This window comes from Candoia aspera, chromosome 6 (genome assembly GCF_035149785.1).
Source record: "Candoia aspera isolate rCanAsp1 chromosome 6, rCanAsp1.hap2, whole genome shotgun sequence".
Classification (NCBI taxonomy): Eukaryota; Metazoa; Chordata; class Lepidosauria; order Squamata; family Boidae; genus Candoia; species Candoia aspera.
The window spans coordinates 77,000,904-77,021,488 of record NC_086158.1 but is presented as its reverse complement, the minus strand read 5'-3'; the positions used below and the strand labels follow the sequence as shown (position 1 = coordinate 77,021,488).

The 20,585-nt window shown below is 36.6% G+C and overlaps 1 protein-coding gene across 2 annotated transcripts in view; it reads right to left on the bottom strand.

The window, feature by feature from the left end:
* PRKG1 (protein kinase cGMP-dependent 1) overlaps positions 1-20,585 on the bottom strand; it is a 776,897-nt gene that overhangs the window by 139,307 nt on the left and 617,005 nt on the right. For both annotated transcript variants that reach the window (XM_063307452.1, XM_063307451.1), the window contains exons 6-7: positions 19,462-19,539; positions 15,450-15,544 (exon numbers count right to left, since the gene is read on the bottom strand). In XM_063307452.1, the coding sequence (XP_063163522.1) occupies positions 15,450-15,544; positions 19,462-19,539 (173 nt within the window). The remainder of the gene's footprint in view (positions 1-15,449; positions 15,545-19,461; positions 19,540-20,585) is intronic.

The window sequence follows — 20,585 nt, the reverse complement described above, 5'->3', positions numbered from 1 at the left end:
TAGAAAACCACCAATTTCTATTAAGAAATGTATATGACAGTTTGAAACTAAAATACTGCTTTTCTGCTCTTCTACACATCTATCATGTAGAATTTTGAAGAAAACTGCTGAGACCCTTTCCCACAATAATGTCGAGTGGGCAACCCCTACACTGATATTCCTTTGGGTTACATTTCTGCCACTATTTATGCTGTATGAAAGTTACAGCAGAACTTGGCAGTGCAACATGATTCTATAAACCCACAAAACCTGCACAATTGTAGCTCTTCTAGGAAACAAGAATGAATTCTAAATACATTTTAAAAAATAATTGAAATGTGGCAAGTTGGATTAATTAATTTCACATCCTGCAGTGGGCAGGAATTTTGTGTCAATGGCTTAAGTAATTTTAAGTTAACACATCACTTAGCAATGACACGTTTTAATAACTAAATGATAATGTTAAGAATGTGAATTTTTACCATGCATGTGAAAATCCATCCTACCATTTCAGAAGGGTACTTGTATTAATGTTATTATAACCAAAATAACTATAGATCTTGCAACACCTTAAAGATTAATTTATTATTTCATGAGCTTTTGTGGACCAGCATCCACTTAATCAGATACCCACAATGTCACCATATGTATGGTTTCCTCTTGCTACATATGTTCAGTAGAAATAACAGCTTTGTACAAGTATAGCCCATCTATTGTTTTAAAAACTTCCAGCTCACCTGTTACTCATTTCAAACTTCCTAAAGACAAATCCTACCCTTTCCTTCTACATGCAGTGCTTTTTCTTTTCAAAAGGTTGGAGATAATCCCTGTTACCTAAGATAGCCAAAAACTATCTTAGGTGAGTGAATATGCTTAAATATGCTATCTATAGCTTTAGGAATTAACAACTCCTTTAATGTCACAAGGATCACTCAGTGGGAGGAAAGCTGTGTTTGGCCATGGTAGCCAAAAATCCCAAGGAGTCTAGTACCACCTTTTGAGACTAACACATTTTATTAAAAGGCATAAGCTTTTGAAGGATGCTACCAGACTCCTCCTGATTTAAGGACAACTTAGGAAACTTTCATGTTCTGCCAAATGCATCATACATGGAGGAGTGGGGTGAATTTACTCCACAGTTTTAACCCTAAATATAATTAAGGACCCATCCAGTTCCTTCAAGTGAATCAAACTCTACCTTTGAATTACAGCAGTCAAGGACTAATATCCAGTTAGCAGAGATGTATAACAGAACACAGAACACAAACAAAAATGATATTTTAGCAGTGGCTTGGCTCCAACTGAGCAATATTATAAGCAAAGTTTCTGACTTCTCATTCAGTCATAATCCAAAGCATCGTAGGGGGACCTATGAGTAAACATTCTTTGTTTGCAGAAGTTGCTTTTGATTTGATCCTTTCCAGCACTATGGTTAACAAACATATATTCAGAAAATATGGGAAATAGTCTTTTAGTGTCTATAATGTCAACACACAAATACCTAGATAAATCCTTAATTCAACACTCTTTCCTGTGTTTGTTTTAACTCCTCTGCAGTAAGTTCCATCTTAATATATAATAAAAGTATAATTTAAATAACTGAAAAACATGCTTACCCTGCTACATCTCCATTTACTCATTCCACACTCCTTATTTTTTTAAACATTCCACACATTTCTATTACTGTCTTTTCCAGTTTCCTCTGAGAATAATCTCGAGGTAATACTCATATTTTTCCCACTTGTCTACAGTAGTCAATACCTCAGGCAATTTTGACAGCCACTTTCATAAGCACGAGCAAAGCTCTCTGGGATAAATTTACATTCATACCACAGAATTTCAGAAGAGGCTCAGAGATCGAGTGCCATCAGAGGGGGATGCAGCAAGATATACCTACAGCTAAAATATAAAGGTGCTGTTTTATTCAGTTATTTTCCTAATTTGACATGCCAGGGTCTCTCTTATCAGGGAAGCAACTGAGAAAGTTCTTATTTTCAGTACCTCTTACCACAATTTCTCTGGACCTTTTTGGAAAGTTCTTATGGCAAAACCAATGAAAGAATAGCTACTCTTTCATCCCCTGTGTGTTTCAATTGGCTTTAACCAACCTATTTCTTTCCTAACAGGCTATCACATCTCTGCACGTGCTTCTCACCCTGGTTTGGAGTATGTTTATTCAGACAGTACTTCCATTAATTCCTTTCAAGAAAACCATTCTTAGTATTGAAAAGAAAATGCTTTCTAAAGCAAGTATGCCATATTTATTATATGAATGTAAAAGTTTAACAACATTTTAAATAAAAGGCAACAATATAAAACAGTCTGAAATTACCACTATGTTTACTCTTCCCAATCTTTGGAATGCTTTGCCATGGAACATTCAGTTCTTCCTCTGATTATAGGCTGATTAAGGCTATGCCAAGACAACCAGTTTTGTATAGTGGTCAAAGGCAAGGGACTGGAAGCCAGGAGACTGTGAGTTCTAGTGCTGCCTTAGGCACAAAGCCAGCTTGGTTACTTTGGGCCAGTCATTCTCTCTCAGCCCTAGCAAGCAGGCAATGGCAAACCACTTCCCAAATCTTGCCAAGAAAACTGCAGGGACTTGTCCAGGCAGTTACCAGGAGTCAATGCTGACTTGATAACACACACACAAGACTATGCCCCTGCCTCATTTTCTGGCAGCCTTTAAACCTGCTGAATAGGTGAGTTTATATTGGCTTTTCCTATATAACTCATTATTTTCACTTTATTTTATATGCCTGGTTTCTCTCTGTTACTTTTAATTTATTTTGTGAGTTGAGGAAAAATATTGTGCATTGTGGCTTTTAATATACATGTAGAGTTTCACAGGTCTTGTTCCTTCAAAGTACCATATGACATCTAGGTACATTCAGCTCCCAGCAAACACATCCTTCATGTATGGATTCAATAAACTATTTAATTCAATTGTTTCAGCCAGTCTACACAATGCTTATTATATAATGGCTGCGGCTAATATAAAGGACCACTTACACTTAACAATTCTTAATCATAGTTTGCCATACTACATGTTTGCTGACAGCTAGCATAGTTTCAGGAAATGAAGAAGGGCTCTGCAAAGCCTTTGAAAGAAGTACTTTCCGATAACACATCTCTCTTCAACTTGTTGAAGCAGCCATCTTGTTTGCAAAGCCTGAATTGTTGCTTCAGAACCTGGTCCTGGCTGTCTCTCGTAGCTGTGTATATGGCTGCTCTAATTATCTGAAATTATTAACACAGTTGTTTTCTTTGAGTACCGAATGCATTTTCTTTATTTTATGTTTTATGTAAATACATATTTTGAAAAGCAAAGTGGCAATTTGAAAGCTCTTGAAGATTATGAATCACCTTTTTCAAAGGCTTTGCACAATTTGTTGGCTCCCAGCAGAAGATGACTGGTTTCAAGGGGTGTCTACACAGATGTGTGGAGTCAAAATTTCAAAATGGTAGCCATGGTCACATGATCAAAACCCTGACCTTTATGTGTGACACAGTGCGTATTTAAAGTACAACTTACATGTATAAGTGAATAAAACGCCAAATGCAGATCTGGCAGAAGAGGCATGCTCGGGTCCCATCTGTTAGGGAACTACACTTGGCGGGTCCCAGGAAGTGGGCCTTCTCTACCATGGCACTCACCTGATGGAACATTCTTTCCCCGGAAGTGAGGTTAGCTCCATCCCTGTTAACGTTCTGGAAGTCCCTCAAGACCAAGCTACAGTATGTCATCAGGTCTGGGGCTCCCAGGGGACCAGTGAGTTCCTGATGTGCTCCATTACTGTGCTTAACATTCATCTTCTCTTGTGCCCTGTGCTTTTTTTACATTTTTAAAATAATGATTGTTTGTATATCATTGATTGTTTTAATTAACTGCTGTATGCTGCTGAGAGTCACTTTATGTGAGGTGGGTCGCCATGATAAATCTGATAGATAAATAAATAAAAAATAAATAAATAAAAATAAATTATGGAGTTACACATGTACTATCGGACATTTAAGGAAAAAGAAAAGCATAATCCTTCCAAAACTAAGTTTTATATTGTTCGTTCTCTCGAGAATGGCATCAGAAGGAATTCTCTCTTGGATTCAATTCAAGGACCAGTTGTGGGTTATTCCTATGGATTTTCTACACATCTTTCCCATTCACTTCACGTAGAACAACTGAGAGTGCCTGTGGAATTGAAGGGAGAAGCTGTTGGGCACTTATTGGTAATTGACAGAGCTACCTTATAGATGTATTCTGGATAGCATTCATTGTCAGGTAAACATACAGTATAAAGGATTACAATCACTGAATCCACAAAAATATTCAGAACAAGAATATAAAATGTTCTGCAGTAAGGCCAACAAAAATTGGTATCCTAAAATGAATGGCTCTAACTTTAAGATTGTGTGTGGATTCTGAACTTCATTTTATAAAGTGCTTGGTTTTTACACTAAAGACTACTGCACAGGCAACTTTATTCCTTTCTTCTAGAAAGAAACATGAACTCCCTGCACAGGTTAAATAGACATATAATTTATCTCCTAATAGGCTTTTGCCAAGGGACCTATTTCTTTTTTATCAGAAAGTCAATTAAACATTGGCATTTTTTCTTGTACAATACATAGAAAGGAGGTTTTATTCACAGAATTCTTATTAACATGATTGTTTCCTTTGAGTATCTAATGCATTTTCATTATTTCGTGTTTTATGTAAACATGTTTTTGAAATGCAAAGTGGCAATTTGAAATGCAGAACAGAAGGTAGACAGTTGATAATGCACAAAATATTCCAGTTTTAGTGCTTATTGATCTTCCAGCTAAAGTGTATATTATATTCATTTGTTCATTAGTCTTACTGCTCTATTTCCTAATGCTCTTCAACTGGAATGAATTACTGTGGTTCGGCTTTATTGTACACGAAAGCTACAGAAAAATCACACAGGCAGCTAAGCATAATTTCAGTCTTCACTTAAGGCACCTGCAGAAAAATAATTTCTTTCTTTAAATGCAACGTGGCTCTTTGAATGTTTTTAGAAAATGAATATAGAGAAGCTAACTCAAGTCATCTTTCCAAAACTTCAGAGTAAAAATTCCCCTGCAGGTACACTCAGTAGCCAAGGTATGCACATTTTCTGAAAAACTGATCTTAAGAGCTTACTTCTTGTTAGCTGTGATATGTATAAGATTGGCACATGAATCTCTTCACAAGCCCAAAGTATGACTTGGAGTTCAGTTTCTATTAGTAAGGCTTAATAAACTGTATAAAACATTAGTGCCTACAATTTACATGATTTGCAAGCTTAGCTGGAGAAACAGAAACAAATGCACAAGAAGAACATCAAGAAAGAGCTGCTTCTTCAGTGGCTTCATGATTGCTGCAATTAATGTTTCTGAAATGAGATCTGAATAGTTTCTTTCTGCTAATAGGGTGGTGCCCACACAGAAGATGTGAGCTGGAAACACATGCATACTGCCTAAATCTCACAGGACTAAATATGTTTTAATACTCTGTATTTTGATAGGCTTCTACGTGCAGCGTCCATGTATTATTTTGAGATTTCTAGTCATTCTGAATTTGACTTTTCCTATGCTGGCTCTAAGCCTTTGTCCCAAAAAACCCTCCAGCGTATCAGCACCTTAAGTTTGCTAACTAAAACATGAAAATATCTTTGATAGTCAGACCCAGATATTGCAATGCAAATGAACTGTATACTGCTCTGATTATAAATTCGCAGTTTGAACATATCCAGTCAAGCACTGCTGTGTCTCACTGCTTCCAGCTGGATATTAATCATGTTCTACCTCTTTTTTGAGACGATCTCTTGTGAAAGAAGTACTGTATAGCTTTGCTAGACGTATCCTGACTCATGTTCCAAAATTTATTTGTTTTGCGCGTGTAGCGGGGTGTCAACTGTCTTACAGAACTCCATCGTACACTGGAGTGCTTAACTTCAGCTAGATCATGACCTTCAACTAATATAAACTAGTCATTATTGAAAAATTGTCTTTATTTTTACTACTTTCCAAATTGCCTATATATATCAGAAATAAATCCCTCACCCCAAATATAGCATGTTGGATATCAGGTAAATATTTTAGTGAATCATATACCATGGAAGAATTAAAATAAGACAACACCTAAGTAACCTTGGGACAAGTGATATTATAAATAGGTTCTGATGTTATTTGAAATGTCAGCAGGGCTGTTGAAGCTGATTTGGATGCCTAATTCCAGAAACTGAATGTATTATCTGTGTTGAATTCATACAAGAAAAAGGAAAATATAATTTCCCTGCCCATAGCTCTAGATGATGTTTTTAAATAAAAATAATAAGGTAATATGTCCACTTTATAGATGTAATTTCTCTTAATGTCTTCATTATAATGTGAGCTATTAAAATTATGATTTTTTTTAAAGAACTACGTTTGAGCTAACAAGTGTCTCTTATTTTGAAAAGTCTTATTTGCTGGAGTGCAACAAGACTGCACATGGAGTATGTGTACATAATAACATAAAGCCAAATATACAGCCAATCATATGTGCCCATAAACAGAATCAATAATACCACGCACAGCATTGCTTTTGGTTAATTTCAAAGTCTGTAGAGGACTTCAGTGAGACTTTTTTTCATAGGAAATATCATTAAGGATCTTCTTTCTCATTCATCCTTTCTGCTGATACATAGACACATTCCTAATCTGCCCCCTTGTTCTGTTTGAAGAACATGAAGCTGCATTCATACATTCACAAAAATTCTTAATGCCATCAGAAAGTTCTGAACAAACATGCACCAAGTAACCGGCTTGGTCACTCATTCACAGCTCAACCTACTTCAGAAGCTTGTTGCCTGTGGGGAAAAATAGGAGGATAGACCACTGTGTATGCTGCCTTGAGATGCTGAATGAAAGGCAGGTAATAAATGAAATAAACATATAAATACACAGATTCTCTTTGAATTTCCATCTCAAAACCCTTTTTGCAATGTCTAAATGACATCTTCCACAAGATCTGTTATCTCAGTTTTTCCCTAATTCTTCATCACACACATTCAACATTCTGCAAAGTTGAAAGCTACAGACAAGCAATTCCAGCAGCTGTCCCATTTTATACTTCAGCAAGATCATTCCAATCTATTCTAAGACAAGAACAATATCCTCCACAGATACTTGCGTGAAGAAAACTGCAACCATGGAGCTTCAGACATTGCATTATACAATCAAGCTATTTTCAAGTTCAATATACTAGTCTGTAAATTATATGCCAAGCAAAGGAAGGAAGGAAGGAAGGAAGGAAGGAAGGAAGGAAGGAAGGAAGGAAGGAAGGAAGGAAGGAAGGAAGGAAGGAAGGATATCCAAAACAAAGCTTACTGAAATGGTAATGAATTTAGTAAGTTCAAGACTTCAGCAAGTGATTCATAATAAACTAAAACATCTGTGTGTACTAAAATGAAGAGAAAACAAAAAGCTATAATGTTGCAGTGCATCCTTAGATGTGACTAAGTTGATTGAGAAGAAAACATAAGAGCATAAGCGTCTTTGCTCTAATTTGGCTCACGCTTCAAAGTGTATTTATTCAGTTTTTTTATTCCTAGAAGGGCAATCTATCTCTGCATGCAAGTGAACAGGGTACAAAGCTTCTAAATATAACTAAGCACTTGATTTGGCCTGAGAAGAAACCTGTAAGGGAATATTGCAGGATGAAAGTTGCCATAGTCTAAAAGACCTGGAGGATTTTTAACTGGAATTCAAATGATCATAGACTCTTCTCTGATCAGTCATGTTACCAATGATCTGCTTTGCTAATGTAAGCTGCACTTTCTTGGAAAGCCCTCAAACCTGCATTAGGTGTGGAAACACTGTATTAAACAAATAAACAACAAATTAAACAAGTGGTTTAACATTTCTTGACAACAGTCAGAGCCTGCCTGAAATATACAGTATGCTGTGACACAAGGGTCCATGGGCATGGAGGGGGATAGTAAAAAAAGTTGGGATGGGGGCTGCAACTGCTTGATCAAAGCACCACCCCTTTACCATGTGATGCATGCAAAAAAGGGGTGAGGCTTGACTTGCACAGTCTTGGTCATTTTGAAATATATATATATATACATACACACACATACATACACACACACACACGCACACACACACACAGCATCCCTGATGTAACAGTTGTACTGGAACTTTTGCAGAGCTTCTCAGAGAAGCTGAGCTCTCTCCTTGTGACCAAGCATGTATGTTTAATTTGCAATTAAAATCAGTTAAATTATTTTTAAAAGTGTGTGTTTTTATTGTTGTTTAGCTGTTGCTTTTTAGGGTACATTATTTGTTTGCTGTGATCCTAGTTACATATTATTTTCATGACAGGTTTTATTATTGTTTATTATGCTGCAACATTCCATAAAGGCATGTTAGCAGGATTGATCAACATATTCTCAGTGTAAATGAAAATAAACTTAACCTTCTGGAGAATATTGCAGGGCTTACAGCGGTGAAGCAAGGAAACCAATCAAAAAGCCATACAGAATAGGAAGGGGTAAAAAGAATAAGAAAAAAAATCTCAGTCTACTAAACATATATTCTGAAATCTTAATTGATAAAAACAGTTCAAAAGATCATTTATCAGTCTCTGCCCTACCCCCTCCACTCTGCTAGTCACTGACAAGAAGAGTTTCACCCAACTCTTACAGAAATTCAAAATAATAGTAGTGATGGATTTGCGTACCAAAAGCTGGATGTTACATTCCAAAGTTGAACTGTTTGTGATTGCAGTTTGCAATATGTTCGGGGGTTTTGTCTACCATGATTCGGCTAAACCTTTGAAACAACAGTACTATTCCACTTCTATGTTGCTGATCCAATTAAGATAATAAGTAGGGCAGGGAAGGCAGTTCTCCCATAAGAATTCAGACAGGGTTTCCTAGATCCAGACTCTCTCTCTGATTACTTTACCTCTAATCCACCATTGAAGCATGCTCCCAGATAATGTATTTGGCTGAATCCACTCAGTGTCTCTGAATGAGCTCTCAGAGTGAGAAAGGCTGGGTACTCTTCAGAGGCGAGCACACAGTTTATTTGTTCAGCCGTACAAGACCTACATTTGCAATACAAGATTTTTTTGATCTTGTGGATGGTGAGTTAAATCCTTTGGGCTGAAGCTGCGGGACGGTGTTCTATACAGTGGAAAAGAATATCCAGTTTTGCTCTGGGTGTCTGGTGTGAAGTAAACGTGGTAGAAAAATGATACGTCTGTAGTTCACAAAGGTCTTCCTGGGTCCTGGTTACAGATAATACAAATCAGAATGTGTTCATGAATAATGAACACAAGTCTCTGTCTGACTAAAAATCAGCTGCATTACTGAACCGATAAAGCATTAGTGTTCTGATCTGTATTGATTTCAGGGCAAAGATCATCATGTATAAACTTTCAAGGGAATGACTGTGGCTCTTTAATTCATAAAATGTTATATAGATTTTGATGTTCTAAACGCAAAAGTCCTCTAGACTTTTCCAACACGTTTTTCCTGATTATCCAGAGCTGAATTTTTTAACACCAGTGAATACAAAGGAAGCAACAGCACATGAGACAGAGAACTGTAAAAAGGGTCCCCCCTCCCCAATACCAGGCCTATATTTGGTTTTCTTTTGCTTTTCCATGGCACCACTGAACAGCGTGAAATAGTTAACAGCACACTGACTGCAGTCTTCTAGTTTGGAGAAAATTTAGAAATGTCCCTCTCCCTTGTTTGCATACAGAAAGCACAAAGTATGACAGTGACATTCATTTCAATTACCAGTGTGCAATAATGATATAAAACACATTGAAGATACTTATCAGCTCACAAAGAACAGCTATTATAATGGAAAACGTCACAAATGTAGCTGTATAACAAACCCTATGGACAACAGGGCATCAACAAGATATTTAAAAAGAACAAATCTATGCATCTATGGAAATACCAGCAAACAGAATTATGCTACCGAGGGATTTTTTTCCCTCAACTAGTAAAACAGATGAAATTCCCAACGGCAAAATTAAAGTGACCAACTGTAAACTTCCTCTTGCCCCATGAAAATAAGGTTAGAAGCAGATTATTTTATTGTAAATGTGTAATTCATTTATGTAATTGTTGGGAGCTGCCCAGAGTCATAGAGAATTGGGCAACATACATTTTTTATTATTATTATTATTATTATTATTATTATTATTATTATTATTAATGCCTGGTGTGAATATATCATCCCAGGATCATGTGCTAAATTGGTTTTGTATGTTTTCCTGGGCTGCCGCAGAAACCACAAAACAAATTTCCAAACATCAGAGAACACAAACCATGCTTCTATTGTAAGCTTTCCAATTCTGTCATAAACTCTGGATTCATACCTGGGCTACAGATAGCTAAGCACAAAATATGTGCATATTGTCTATGTAATGAAGAGTACACATCGGTCTGCATTAGCTCTGCTGCTTAAAATACATGAGAATGGGTCTCAAAAAGTAGATTCCGGATGCAATGCGCATATTTTAAAGAGAAAAGATACATGCAAGTACTCCTCATATCAGTTGCAAAAAGCAATTTTTGTGTACTCCAGTATCTGTACCTGAATATGCAAATATCTTGTTAGATGTTCAGCAGCTTTAACTATACAACATCCATCTCTAATTAAAATCAGAATCTAACAAGACCCAAGGAAAGCATTACAATGCTAGGTGAATAATACGCATTATCACTTCTGGGAAACCTTTTCTCCATGGCATTGTTTCTTGTCCCACATTACCTATTCCTCTGCTCAAAGCCTTATTGTAAACACTGACTATGAGAAAGACAGAATTGTAATGCCAATATGGGCCTTACATAGTCACAACCAGTATCCTCAGCAGCATTAGAAGAGAAGCTGAGGGGCACCTCTGGAAAGGTGTTACCTATTGGCCTTCCAAGTAAGTGCTTAGGTTTCATAAACCAATGGGTTATCAGCCAATCATAACAGTACTACATACAGCCATTCTTATGCTATTATTTTGATTGGCTATTATTTTCTGAACTACAATGTTGGTATAGTTTACAATATCAAGAGCTAGGCTGTCAACTTTGCAAAGAGATTCTCAGAGGTTAGGTACCCTTTTCCATTTGTTTTGTTGATCTGGGTTAAGAAGCTCACTCAGCTTCAATTTTTGCTTACTTCTAATTTCCTTCCCAGATTGGAGCTGCCAGAATTGAGGTTGGAACCAAAGATGGCCATTATGTAAAAATACAATTAGAATTCTGCTTCATGGCCACCAATAGCCACACCTGCTTTTCTGGAAGAATGTTATGGGAAAGAAGAGACTTTGCTCTGTGGGAAATTTTCTGTTGAGAAGTCTGAGTTGCTAAGGGGGGCAGTTGGGCTGTTTGACTCCTTTATGAAAAATGCCTTGTGTGTATTTTGGAAATATGTAAATGATCTGGTATACTTTGAAGTGGGGTAAAGATTTAAGAATGTTTCCCTCCCCCCCCCATCCCGGGACTGCTTTTAAGGCTTGTATGATTCTATTCTTTTTTTAATGATTTGGATTAAGATTAATTGGACTGCTTTTAAGGTTTGCTTGTTTTTATCCCTTCTTAACAATTTATAAAGATTTATAAGGTATAATAATAATTGTTTGGTTTTAGGCTTAGTAGGGTTAAGATTGTTATAGTATTATTAATTATAAAAGTAGACAATTTATATGTTTTTTTTTAGTTTGATTTTTATTATAGTAGACAGAAATGCATAGAATAGTGGTAGGAAGGAAATAATTAAGTAAATGTCTTTGGTGGAGGAAGTTGATTAGGAGGTTTATATATTTCATACACAAACACACACACACAGAGTAAGGGGAGGAACAATTGTATTTAGTGATTTTTATAATGTGCTAATGGAATGATTTATAGAAATAATGTGATTTTGGTTTGATTTAGAGTAAGGGTTTCATTATGGAAATTGCTGTATATTCTTGCTGTTAAAATTCAGAAGTTAACTCTTTCTGGAATCTTTAAAATTCTTTTCTTCTTGTGTTTCACACTTTTTAGTTTTTTTTCCCCTTTTTCTTTTTGTGGTTTTTTTTCTTTTTGTAGTTCTTATCTTTGGTTTAAACTTAATAAATTCTTATTTAAAAAAGACATTAGATTGGGACTAAGGAATTTCAAGTCCAAATCTCCATGTGATCACAGAGGTCACTGGACGACTTACAGCAATCACTTAGACCACTTAGATGATCCTACCTCACAAGGCTGATGACTCACTTGATTTCATAAAGTAAATATATGTTATTATTATTTATTTATGATTATTATTAAAATATTGCAAAGCCACCTGATCTAATTAACTTAGTATCCAAACAATTCATTAATGAATAATAGAAAAATTAGCATATTATGAAAAATGCAGCATTGTTTTCCAACTAAATGTTAGCTGGATGACTACATGTTGAAAATTCATCATGAATGAAATTCCTACAGAACACGTTTTGTTTTATATTAGTAGCATATTTCAGTCTCATTAAGATTGTGACATGTAGTTAACTTAAGGTATGTTCACATTAAACTGTTCAAATACCTATTTCATAAAACCACAAAGACATTGGTGATCAGAACATGAGCTCCTGTTGTCAGGGCCTCCCACTATATGTTGCACCACAACTGACAACAGAAACTCATAATTACACCACCACTAAACTATACTACTGCAATGAACTTATATGGGGCTTCCTTTGATAACAATTCAGAAAATACAAAATTAGTACAGAATGCAGCAGTCCATATGTTAGCGGATGAGACTTGTCATAATCACATATTTATGGTTCATTGGTTACTAAGAGGTTACCAGGTACACTTCCAATTTCAGCCTGTAATGAAATTGCTTGGAAATTGCTTGGAAATTGCCTGAAATGGCTTAGCTCCCAGGTTTCTCCATGACCACCTCTTCCATACAGAATGGGTCCATCATGTGCACTTATCTCAACTGATGATACTTCACACCCCAGGCGTACATGAGGGTGTAGAGTGGCAGAAGCAGGGGTTTCCCATGATGTGGAATAACCTCCCCCCTGACATCAGATTGGGACCTTCGTTGATGGTTTTCTGAAAGGCTTTTAACACTGAAAGTTTTTGTAGAACATTTAAGGGATAGTGTTGTCGTTAGCTAAGTAGGCACCTATTACTGTTATTTTCTCCCTATTTGAGCTCTATTTTTATTAATAATTTGGGGAATATTATGATATTGTTTTTTTTTTCTTACAGTTGTTTCTATATGGTTCTTTTTATTGCTGTGAACTGGTAGTAATCATTATGAATTTGGAGGTATATCAACCTGGCCAACAAAGCAAAACAAAAAAGGGTGTATTTAGATCATTCTAACAATTTCATTTTTGTAGATGACAGGTTATTTGCAGAAGTAATGTATGATTTTAGAAGTAAATTCCAATTCTGAGCATATTCTAGCCAAAATTGAGCACTTAGTCCCATTCATTTCACTCACCATATTATGTTGACATTAGAAGGCTTTAAAAGGCATACTTTTAGATGGTTCATGCCTCCAAATTGTGTTGCCTATGGAATACATAGTGTACTTCCTCAAGGACAGGAAACATAACAGGATGCTATACACACCCAGTACCATGGTTATTTATTAATCTTGGTACTGCCATATTTTATTTTCATATCAGAGTCTGCAAAGGCTGCATCTCCAATGGAATAAAACACATCTGCTTTGTACACAAAGCTCCATGCATACAGTATTCCTCATTCAGTTAGAGGTACAGATGTGAAACTTATATACTATATTAATGTAAACTAAGTTCTGGCAGATAATATTATGATGGCCATGGAATGAGGGAACTAGGGCTCCATGCTGAGGTTCTTTGTAAACTAGATTAGCAGTGATACAAGGAAAATTTATAGTATGATGATCTTACATGGATCAAGCCTTCTCATATAACTTGTGCACTGTAGAAGGTTTCTACACTGCCACAACCTCCATGCCATGAATAAATTCACACATCAGAATTCTCATTTTTATAGTTTTATAAATCAACGTTTTTTGATCAACCATGTAAATCTTCACAACAGAGGTTGGAGGACTAGTTCAGTATAAGAATGAATGGACACATCAGCAACTAAAATGCCAGTCTTTGAAACTTACATCCTTAAACACAGGTGGAAAAATGGTCTAATTTGTGAAAATAATATACCAGCTGCTTATCCAGAAACACTACTCGCCAGCATATTTCACTGACATATTGATTTATCTCAGCAGTTTAACCATTATTGATAAAATCAAGTCTTATTCAAGCATAACAAATTTTGCTAGCAACCTGAGCTCTGTGGGAGCTCAGCAATATATTTTCATTTGCGTGTTGATGACAAAAATCCCAAAGTTCCACCTGAGTTCTGGAAGATGAATTATTTTTGAATCGAGTATTATAATATAGAGATTTTATGTGCATTTGCAAATGAATTCATTTTAACTGAACATAGAAAAACTACAATTGAAAAGTTGAATAAAAAATTATAATAGGAATGGTCACTATGGAATAGGTAATATCAAACTGCTGAGCAATCCTTTGATAGAAAAAAAATGTTTTGTCTATTCTCATAAGATATTACAACATCTTAAGTTAATTAAGAAGTTTTCCAAAGGGATGAATATTTAGTAGAAGCACTGAAACATACAGTTTGTGTAGTAAAATTTTTCGTGAGGATATGTATTAAATATTTCCTAGAATACATTAATGGGCTGGTACAATAAAATATTCAGTGTGGTTGATACTAATGCATAACCTTCAAGTAGGGATGTATGGAATTTAATAATCATTAATTCCAGTATGAATTGATCTAACATTCATAAAGAAATGGCATCTTATGCTTCCTAAGTGAGTCCCAAAAAGTTGAGAATTGTTATTCTCAAGTAATAGCCCTCAGCAGTGGTTACGGTTTTCCTAAAAGTGTGAAGTTTCCCTTGAGTCAAGCTTGACTTCTGGTGATTACATGGACATATCTATATTGTTTTCTTGGCAATGTGTGTATGTGTGTGTGTGTGTGTGTATGATGTGTACATGTTTGTATTCAGGTCTAGTCCATAGCCCAGCCTACTCTACAGCCCTTTTGTAATGATTTCCCATCTAAATAGCAGATCTGACCAAGGTCAGCTAGAAGAAAATAAAACAGAAAATGAAAATAATGGAGAACATGAATGCATGAAACAGCATTTACCTCTTAATAAAACTTCTTTGTGTGTGATTTTAAGGACTTAAATGTAATATGAAATCAGTTTTCTCTTTGAATTAGTGAATTTGTGCCAAAAAGTCTATTTCTTCATCTCCACCTTCCAATCTCAATGCAGCTTTATAATAATGTGGCACTGAAGCAATAAATATTTTTTTTCAATTTCGCAAGATACATAATTTACATATCACTTAAAGCAAATATACATTGTCCATTAATACTTACCCCTGGAGTGCTTTTTCTCCAAACCAATCTCCTTTTCCTAGAGTACGGAGAAATATAGGATCTTCCCCAGGTGAATCTTCACGAGTGACATTTACCTGATTAGATGGTAATGTACGTAAGTAAGTAAGTTAGTGTATGTGTAACTCTCTCTCTTCCCCCCATGTATATAGGATATTGGTAGTAGTAAGAACAAATAACTATCTTCCAGCCTCAGGTGCCATCTGGAAAACAGGACTAATAAATTATACTAGATAATAGCTTCTGGAAATATTACTGAGATATAAGACTAGCATTTAAAACATATTTAAATAGTTGTTATCTTTGGAAGTCTTAAGAGTTAGATATCTGAAAATACTAAAAGCATCTTTTGATACAAAGCATGATCCAGGGTCATTAATACAAGACTAGGTAAAGGTAAAGGTAAAGGTAAAGGTAAAGGTTTCCCTTGACATTAAGTCCAGTCATGTCTGACTCTAGGGAGCGGTGCTCATCTCCGTTTCAAAGCCGAAGAGTTGGAGCTTGTCCGTAGACACTTCCATGGTCATGTGACCGGCATGACTGGACGGAATGCCGTTACTTGCCCGCTGAAGTGGTACCTATTAATCTACTCGCATTTGCATGTTTTCGAACTGCTAGGTTGGCAGGAGCTGGGACTAGCAACGGGAGCTCACCCCATCACGTGGATTCAAACCGCCAACCGTCTGATCGGCAAGCTCAGCAGCTCAGCGGTTTAACCCGCAGTGCCACTGCATCCTTCTAATACAAGACTACTTGCATATAATAAGCTTGGATTACTTGAGAAACTACCTGAGTTCTTCTAATCTCACCAATTCCAAAGAAATCAGAAAATTATTCTGAATGGATCTGAGAGCTTAGAAAACTTGTCCTTATTTTGATAGCTCTTTATTTATTTCCAGAATATAATCAGCTCCATTCAATTCTCTAAGATGTGTAGGAAAGATAAACTTTGAGGATAGGAGAAGCTTTTCCTCCACACACAAAACTTGTCTGCTGAACTTCCAAAAATTAGGCTTAATTTCAGTTCCACAGGGGCAGTTTTAGAAGATTTCTGCACATCTTTGTCAGCCAAATAAACCTGGTTGTTATGATCCCTTATTGACCAAGCATAACAGTGTAAAATTTCTGTCTGCCAGAGAAGTCAGCAGTTCTATGCCCAATGAGATTTTAAATTAAAGTTTGAGGGATTAAAAGCAGGACTCTACAAACCCATAACATTTTCTCTGAAAAGAACCTATCTTCAGAAGATACTTCTTCAGAAGAACTTCACATCCTCTATAGTTTAATAACGCTGGATGGAACTTCCTTCTTCATAATAATAGAAATACTTAGCACACAATACAGGATATCACTGAATTATGAATTGTCCTACTCATCTGAAAGAATACTATAATCTCATGTAATATTAAGTTATATTCAGATATTTAAGAAAAAAGTAGTAAGTATAGATGGAGAACTTGTGCGTTTCTTATAAAATATACAGTAGTTTGCTTAAGATAAGCCATTGTTTATCAGCAACTCAATGCCACTGTAAAATATTTACAACTACATAAAAACCACATGCAAAATCCAACTATTTTGGAGGAAATTTTGTACTCCTCCAAGCAGCAGGGCCAAATTCAGCACATTGCCAAGATGTTTGCATTAACTGCAGGATATTTGTGTAATAACTTTTGTTCTGCCCAAGTAATGGGTAAAATCTCTTCAGCCTCTATTAGACTGACTCAGAAATACTTAGCTATCTCCCAGCCTCTCCAAAAAGACCTGAAAGTCACTTGGTTTATTTTCTGCCCTATTTATCTACTCAACCCCCAACACTCTCCATCTGCCAGGCATCAGACCCAAATTTGTGCTGCCATATCTGGGCCAAGTGACCACTAGGTGGCAGCAAAAAGATTAAGGAAACTTTGGAAGCCTGGTAGCATCTTATCCAACTAATAAATGTTATGAGGCATATGCTTCTTTGAGCTACAGTTCACTTTCATGACATGCATGGAGAGGCTAAACTGATTTAAACTGGGATTTAAATTGGGATGTGGAGGGGAAGACAGATTACAAGTACTTTATCAATTAACAACTGAATTGTGCTAAAAATCATTGTGTTTGTTGAGAACTTTTGAAATAGCCTGAAACCTTTTGATATGGGTTCAGCAATCTCCTATTCAGCCATGGTATTAAAGTCTATTTTTTTCCAAAATGGTCACATTGAGATCTGCAATAGCATGTTCTGGGAGACTGAAAAACCGTGACATTACATGGTCCTTGTTTTGATTCCTGATGGACTTGTGTCCATTAATTTTTTCTGAAAAAAGTTTGTCCTGTTTTTTTCCTACATAGAACCCAGAAGGGGATTGTTGGAAGATATCACATTAGTGGAAGATCATGTGAAGGCACCTCTAACCTTTTTTGTATACATGTTGCGGCCTGTGATGGTCTGTTGGCATAGATGTGCTGACAGAGTAGACATCTGGGTTTGTTGCAGTTTAATTCCCATATTAGCATCTCTGTTCTGTTGTTCGTTACTTGTGAGAATCTGTTGGGCAGTTGTCTGTCTGCAAATATGGACCTGCCACTGAGAAAATGCAGTGCCATTGTCCAGTATGGATTGTAGGTTATTAAAAACATGGTTGAGTGGTTTGAGCTGTAAGCTGTAGGTGACAATCAACAATGTTCTTCTGTTCTGTCTTTTAATAGGTTCTTCCTGGGAATCGATCTGGCTCTTTTAGTTTGTCTTTTGATCTTGGTTGGATAATTCAGTCTCCTGAATGACTGGTTTAATTCTATCAGTTGAGGATCTCTGTCAAGTGGGTCAAAACAAATGTATTTGTAGCATAAGGCCTGGATATGGATGACAGATTTGGGTGGAAGCTGGAAGAATGTAGGTGATTGGTAGTTCTCCTATAGAATGTGGCATTTATGTGTCCATTGTGTAGCTTACTATGACATCTGTGAGGTGGATTTGTCCTATAGATAGGTCAAGGCTAAGGGTGATGGTGGAGTGGAAGTTACTGAAGTCTTGATGAAATTTGATTATTCTTTTCCATTGGTCCAGATGATTAAATTGTCATCAATGAATCTCAGGTAAAGGAGGTTTTTCCAGGAATAAGAGCTGACCGTGTTGTTCTAGATCAGCCATGAAGATGTTGGCATATTGTGGACCATAAGCATGCCCATGGCTGTGACACTGATTTGCAAGTATATACTATTGACATCTAGTGGTCACCCAGCTTAGATATGACAGGCCCATCCCAAATCCATTTGACCATTCAATTTATTATTATAAACACAATGGCTGAACAGGATCAACGTGGAAAAGATTATGGTATGGATGGAGACCGGATCTGTCTCATGTGGTAAGCTTTAAATTCTAGGATGCAAAACATCTGTATCCTTCAAAAGTTGCCATTTTTCCAAGGGCTTTTGTAAGTCTTCTTATTGCGGCTGTCACCAATATTATTCCTATCATACCTCCTGGTGAATGGAAATTAAGGCAAAAGTAGGCAACTAGGTGGAAAGATTGCTTTGTAGATTCAGATTAGTGGGGCAAATGTCATTTTCTCTTAATTTGATTTTACACTTAATTATGGAGCTGAAGTCCAAGGATGAACTCAGAGAATTTCAACGGCATCTTTAGCTTTCAGTGTTTTTACTGACTGAGATTCAACATTTAAGCTTGTATCTTGCTTAAAAAAGCACTAAATTCCAAAAGGACCAGTTAAATACTTTTATTCAGGTTAGGAAGCATTTACAGAATAATGGATGGAAAAATGTAACACGCAAATAAGCTTTGACAGCTACATAACCATTCCTCTCTAGCGGTGAATAGGCTTAAACAAACAAACAACTTGGGAAGCCCAATCTTCATCCAAACACAAAGTCACACATTTAATGAAATATGAAAGAGTATATCCCCTTGGTGTTGCATCAGAAAAAGCAATGGCTGGTATCTCAACCCCATAAGACATTTCCTTTAAACAGTGTCAGAAAAGCTTACCTTTCCTTTGCTGATTATGAAGAAAGTATCTCCTCGAGCGCCTTGCCTAATAATGTACTCTCCATTTTCATAGTGTGTCTATGGGGGGGGAAATGCAAAAACAAAAGGAATCAAATCAGAATGTGTCACCTAGGCTGTCACTATATTGTTTTATGAGCAAAATACAGGCAGACGTGTCACAGAGTCACTTGTTGAGATGGGCGGCTACAGAAATCGAATAAATAAATAAATAAACCCTAATAAACCTATGTAAATGTCACCTTTAACTACATTCTGGAGAAAGCTCCTAAAAAGACATTTTTTCCACCTTGATCACAACCACCTTTCACCAGTTTATATTTCACATTCTGTGGCTATGTTGAAAAAGATTCTCATATTATCTGGGGAGTCCTTCCTTCCTTCCTTATTTCCTTCCTTATGGGTGAATGTAACGGTATGTGGGAATGACCTTGGGAGACAGGGCAAAGAGATGCAGCCAAGGGAATGGTCAGATAAAAGGCAGCGGAGCTCGCAGCAGGAATGTGGGAGGGGCAAGAGGCTCAGAAGTGACCCTCCCTAGTTTTGGGGCTGTAAAGGGGATGGGGGGGGGGGAAGAAATACTTTCAGACTTGTAAGATTGATGTCAGCCTTATGAGGTAGACCAGAAAGGAAACACAACCAGATGAGCTAATTCTACTTTTTTGTAAAGCTACTTTAACAGAATCTTGCAAGTCTGAAAGTACTTCTCTCTCCCCATCCCCTTTTCATCCCCAAAACTAGGGACGGTCTCTTCTGAGCCTCTTGCCCTGCCCATTATGCAGGCTCAAATGCCTTTTAGCTGACCATTCCCTTGGCTGTGTCTTTCTGGCTTGTATCCCAAAGTCATTCCCACACACCATTACAGTGAATTACAACTGACACTGGAAAAAGGAAAGAGGTCAATGGTTTAATGAGATGCTTCAAATGACCCACATAATCCTAAAGTTGACTTCGGCTTTTTCTGCCTCCATGTCATCTTCATCCCATTCCCAAAACATTGTTAGAGACTGAACAACCTTTTCTCTGGTGTCCTCACCAAGATCCTCTGGAATTGCCCTAAATCTAAGGCAGAATTATTTTTCTCTCAATTCCAATAATGCCAAATT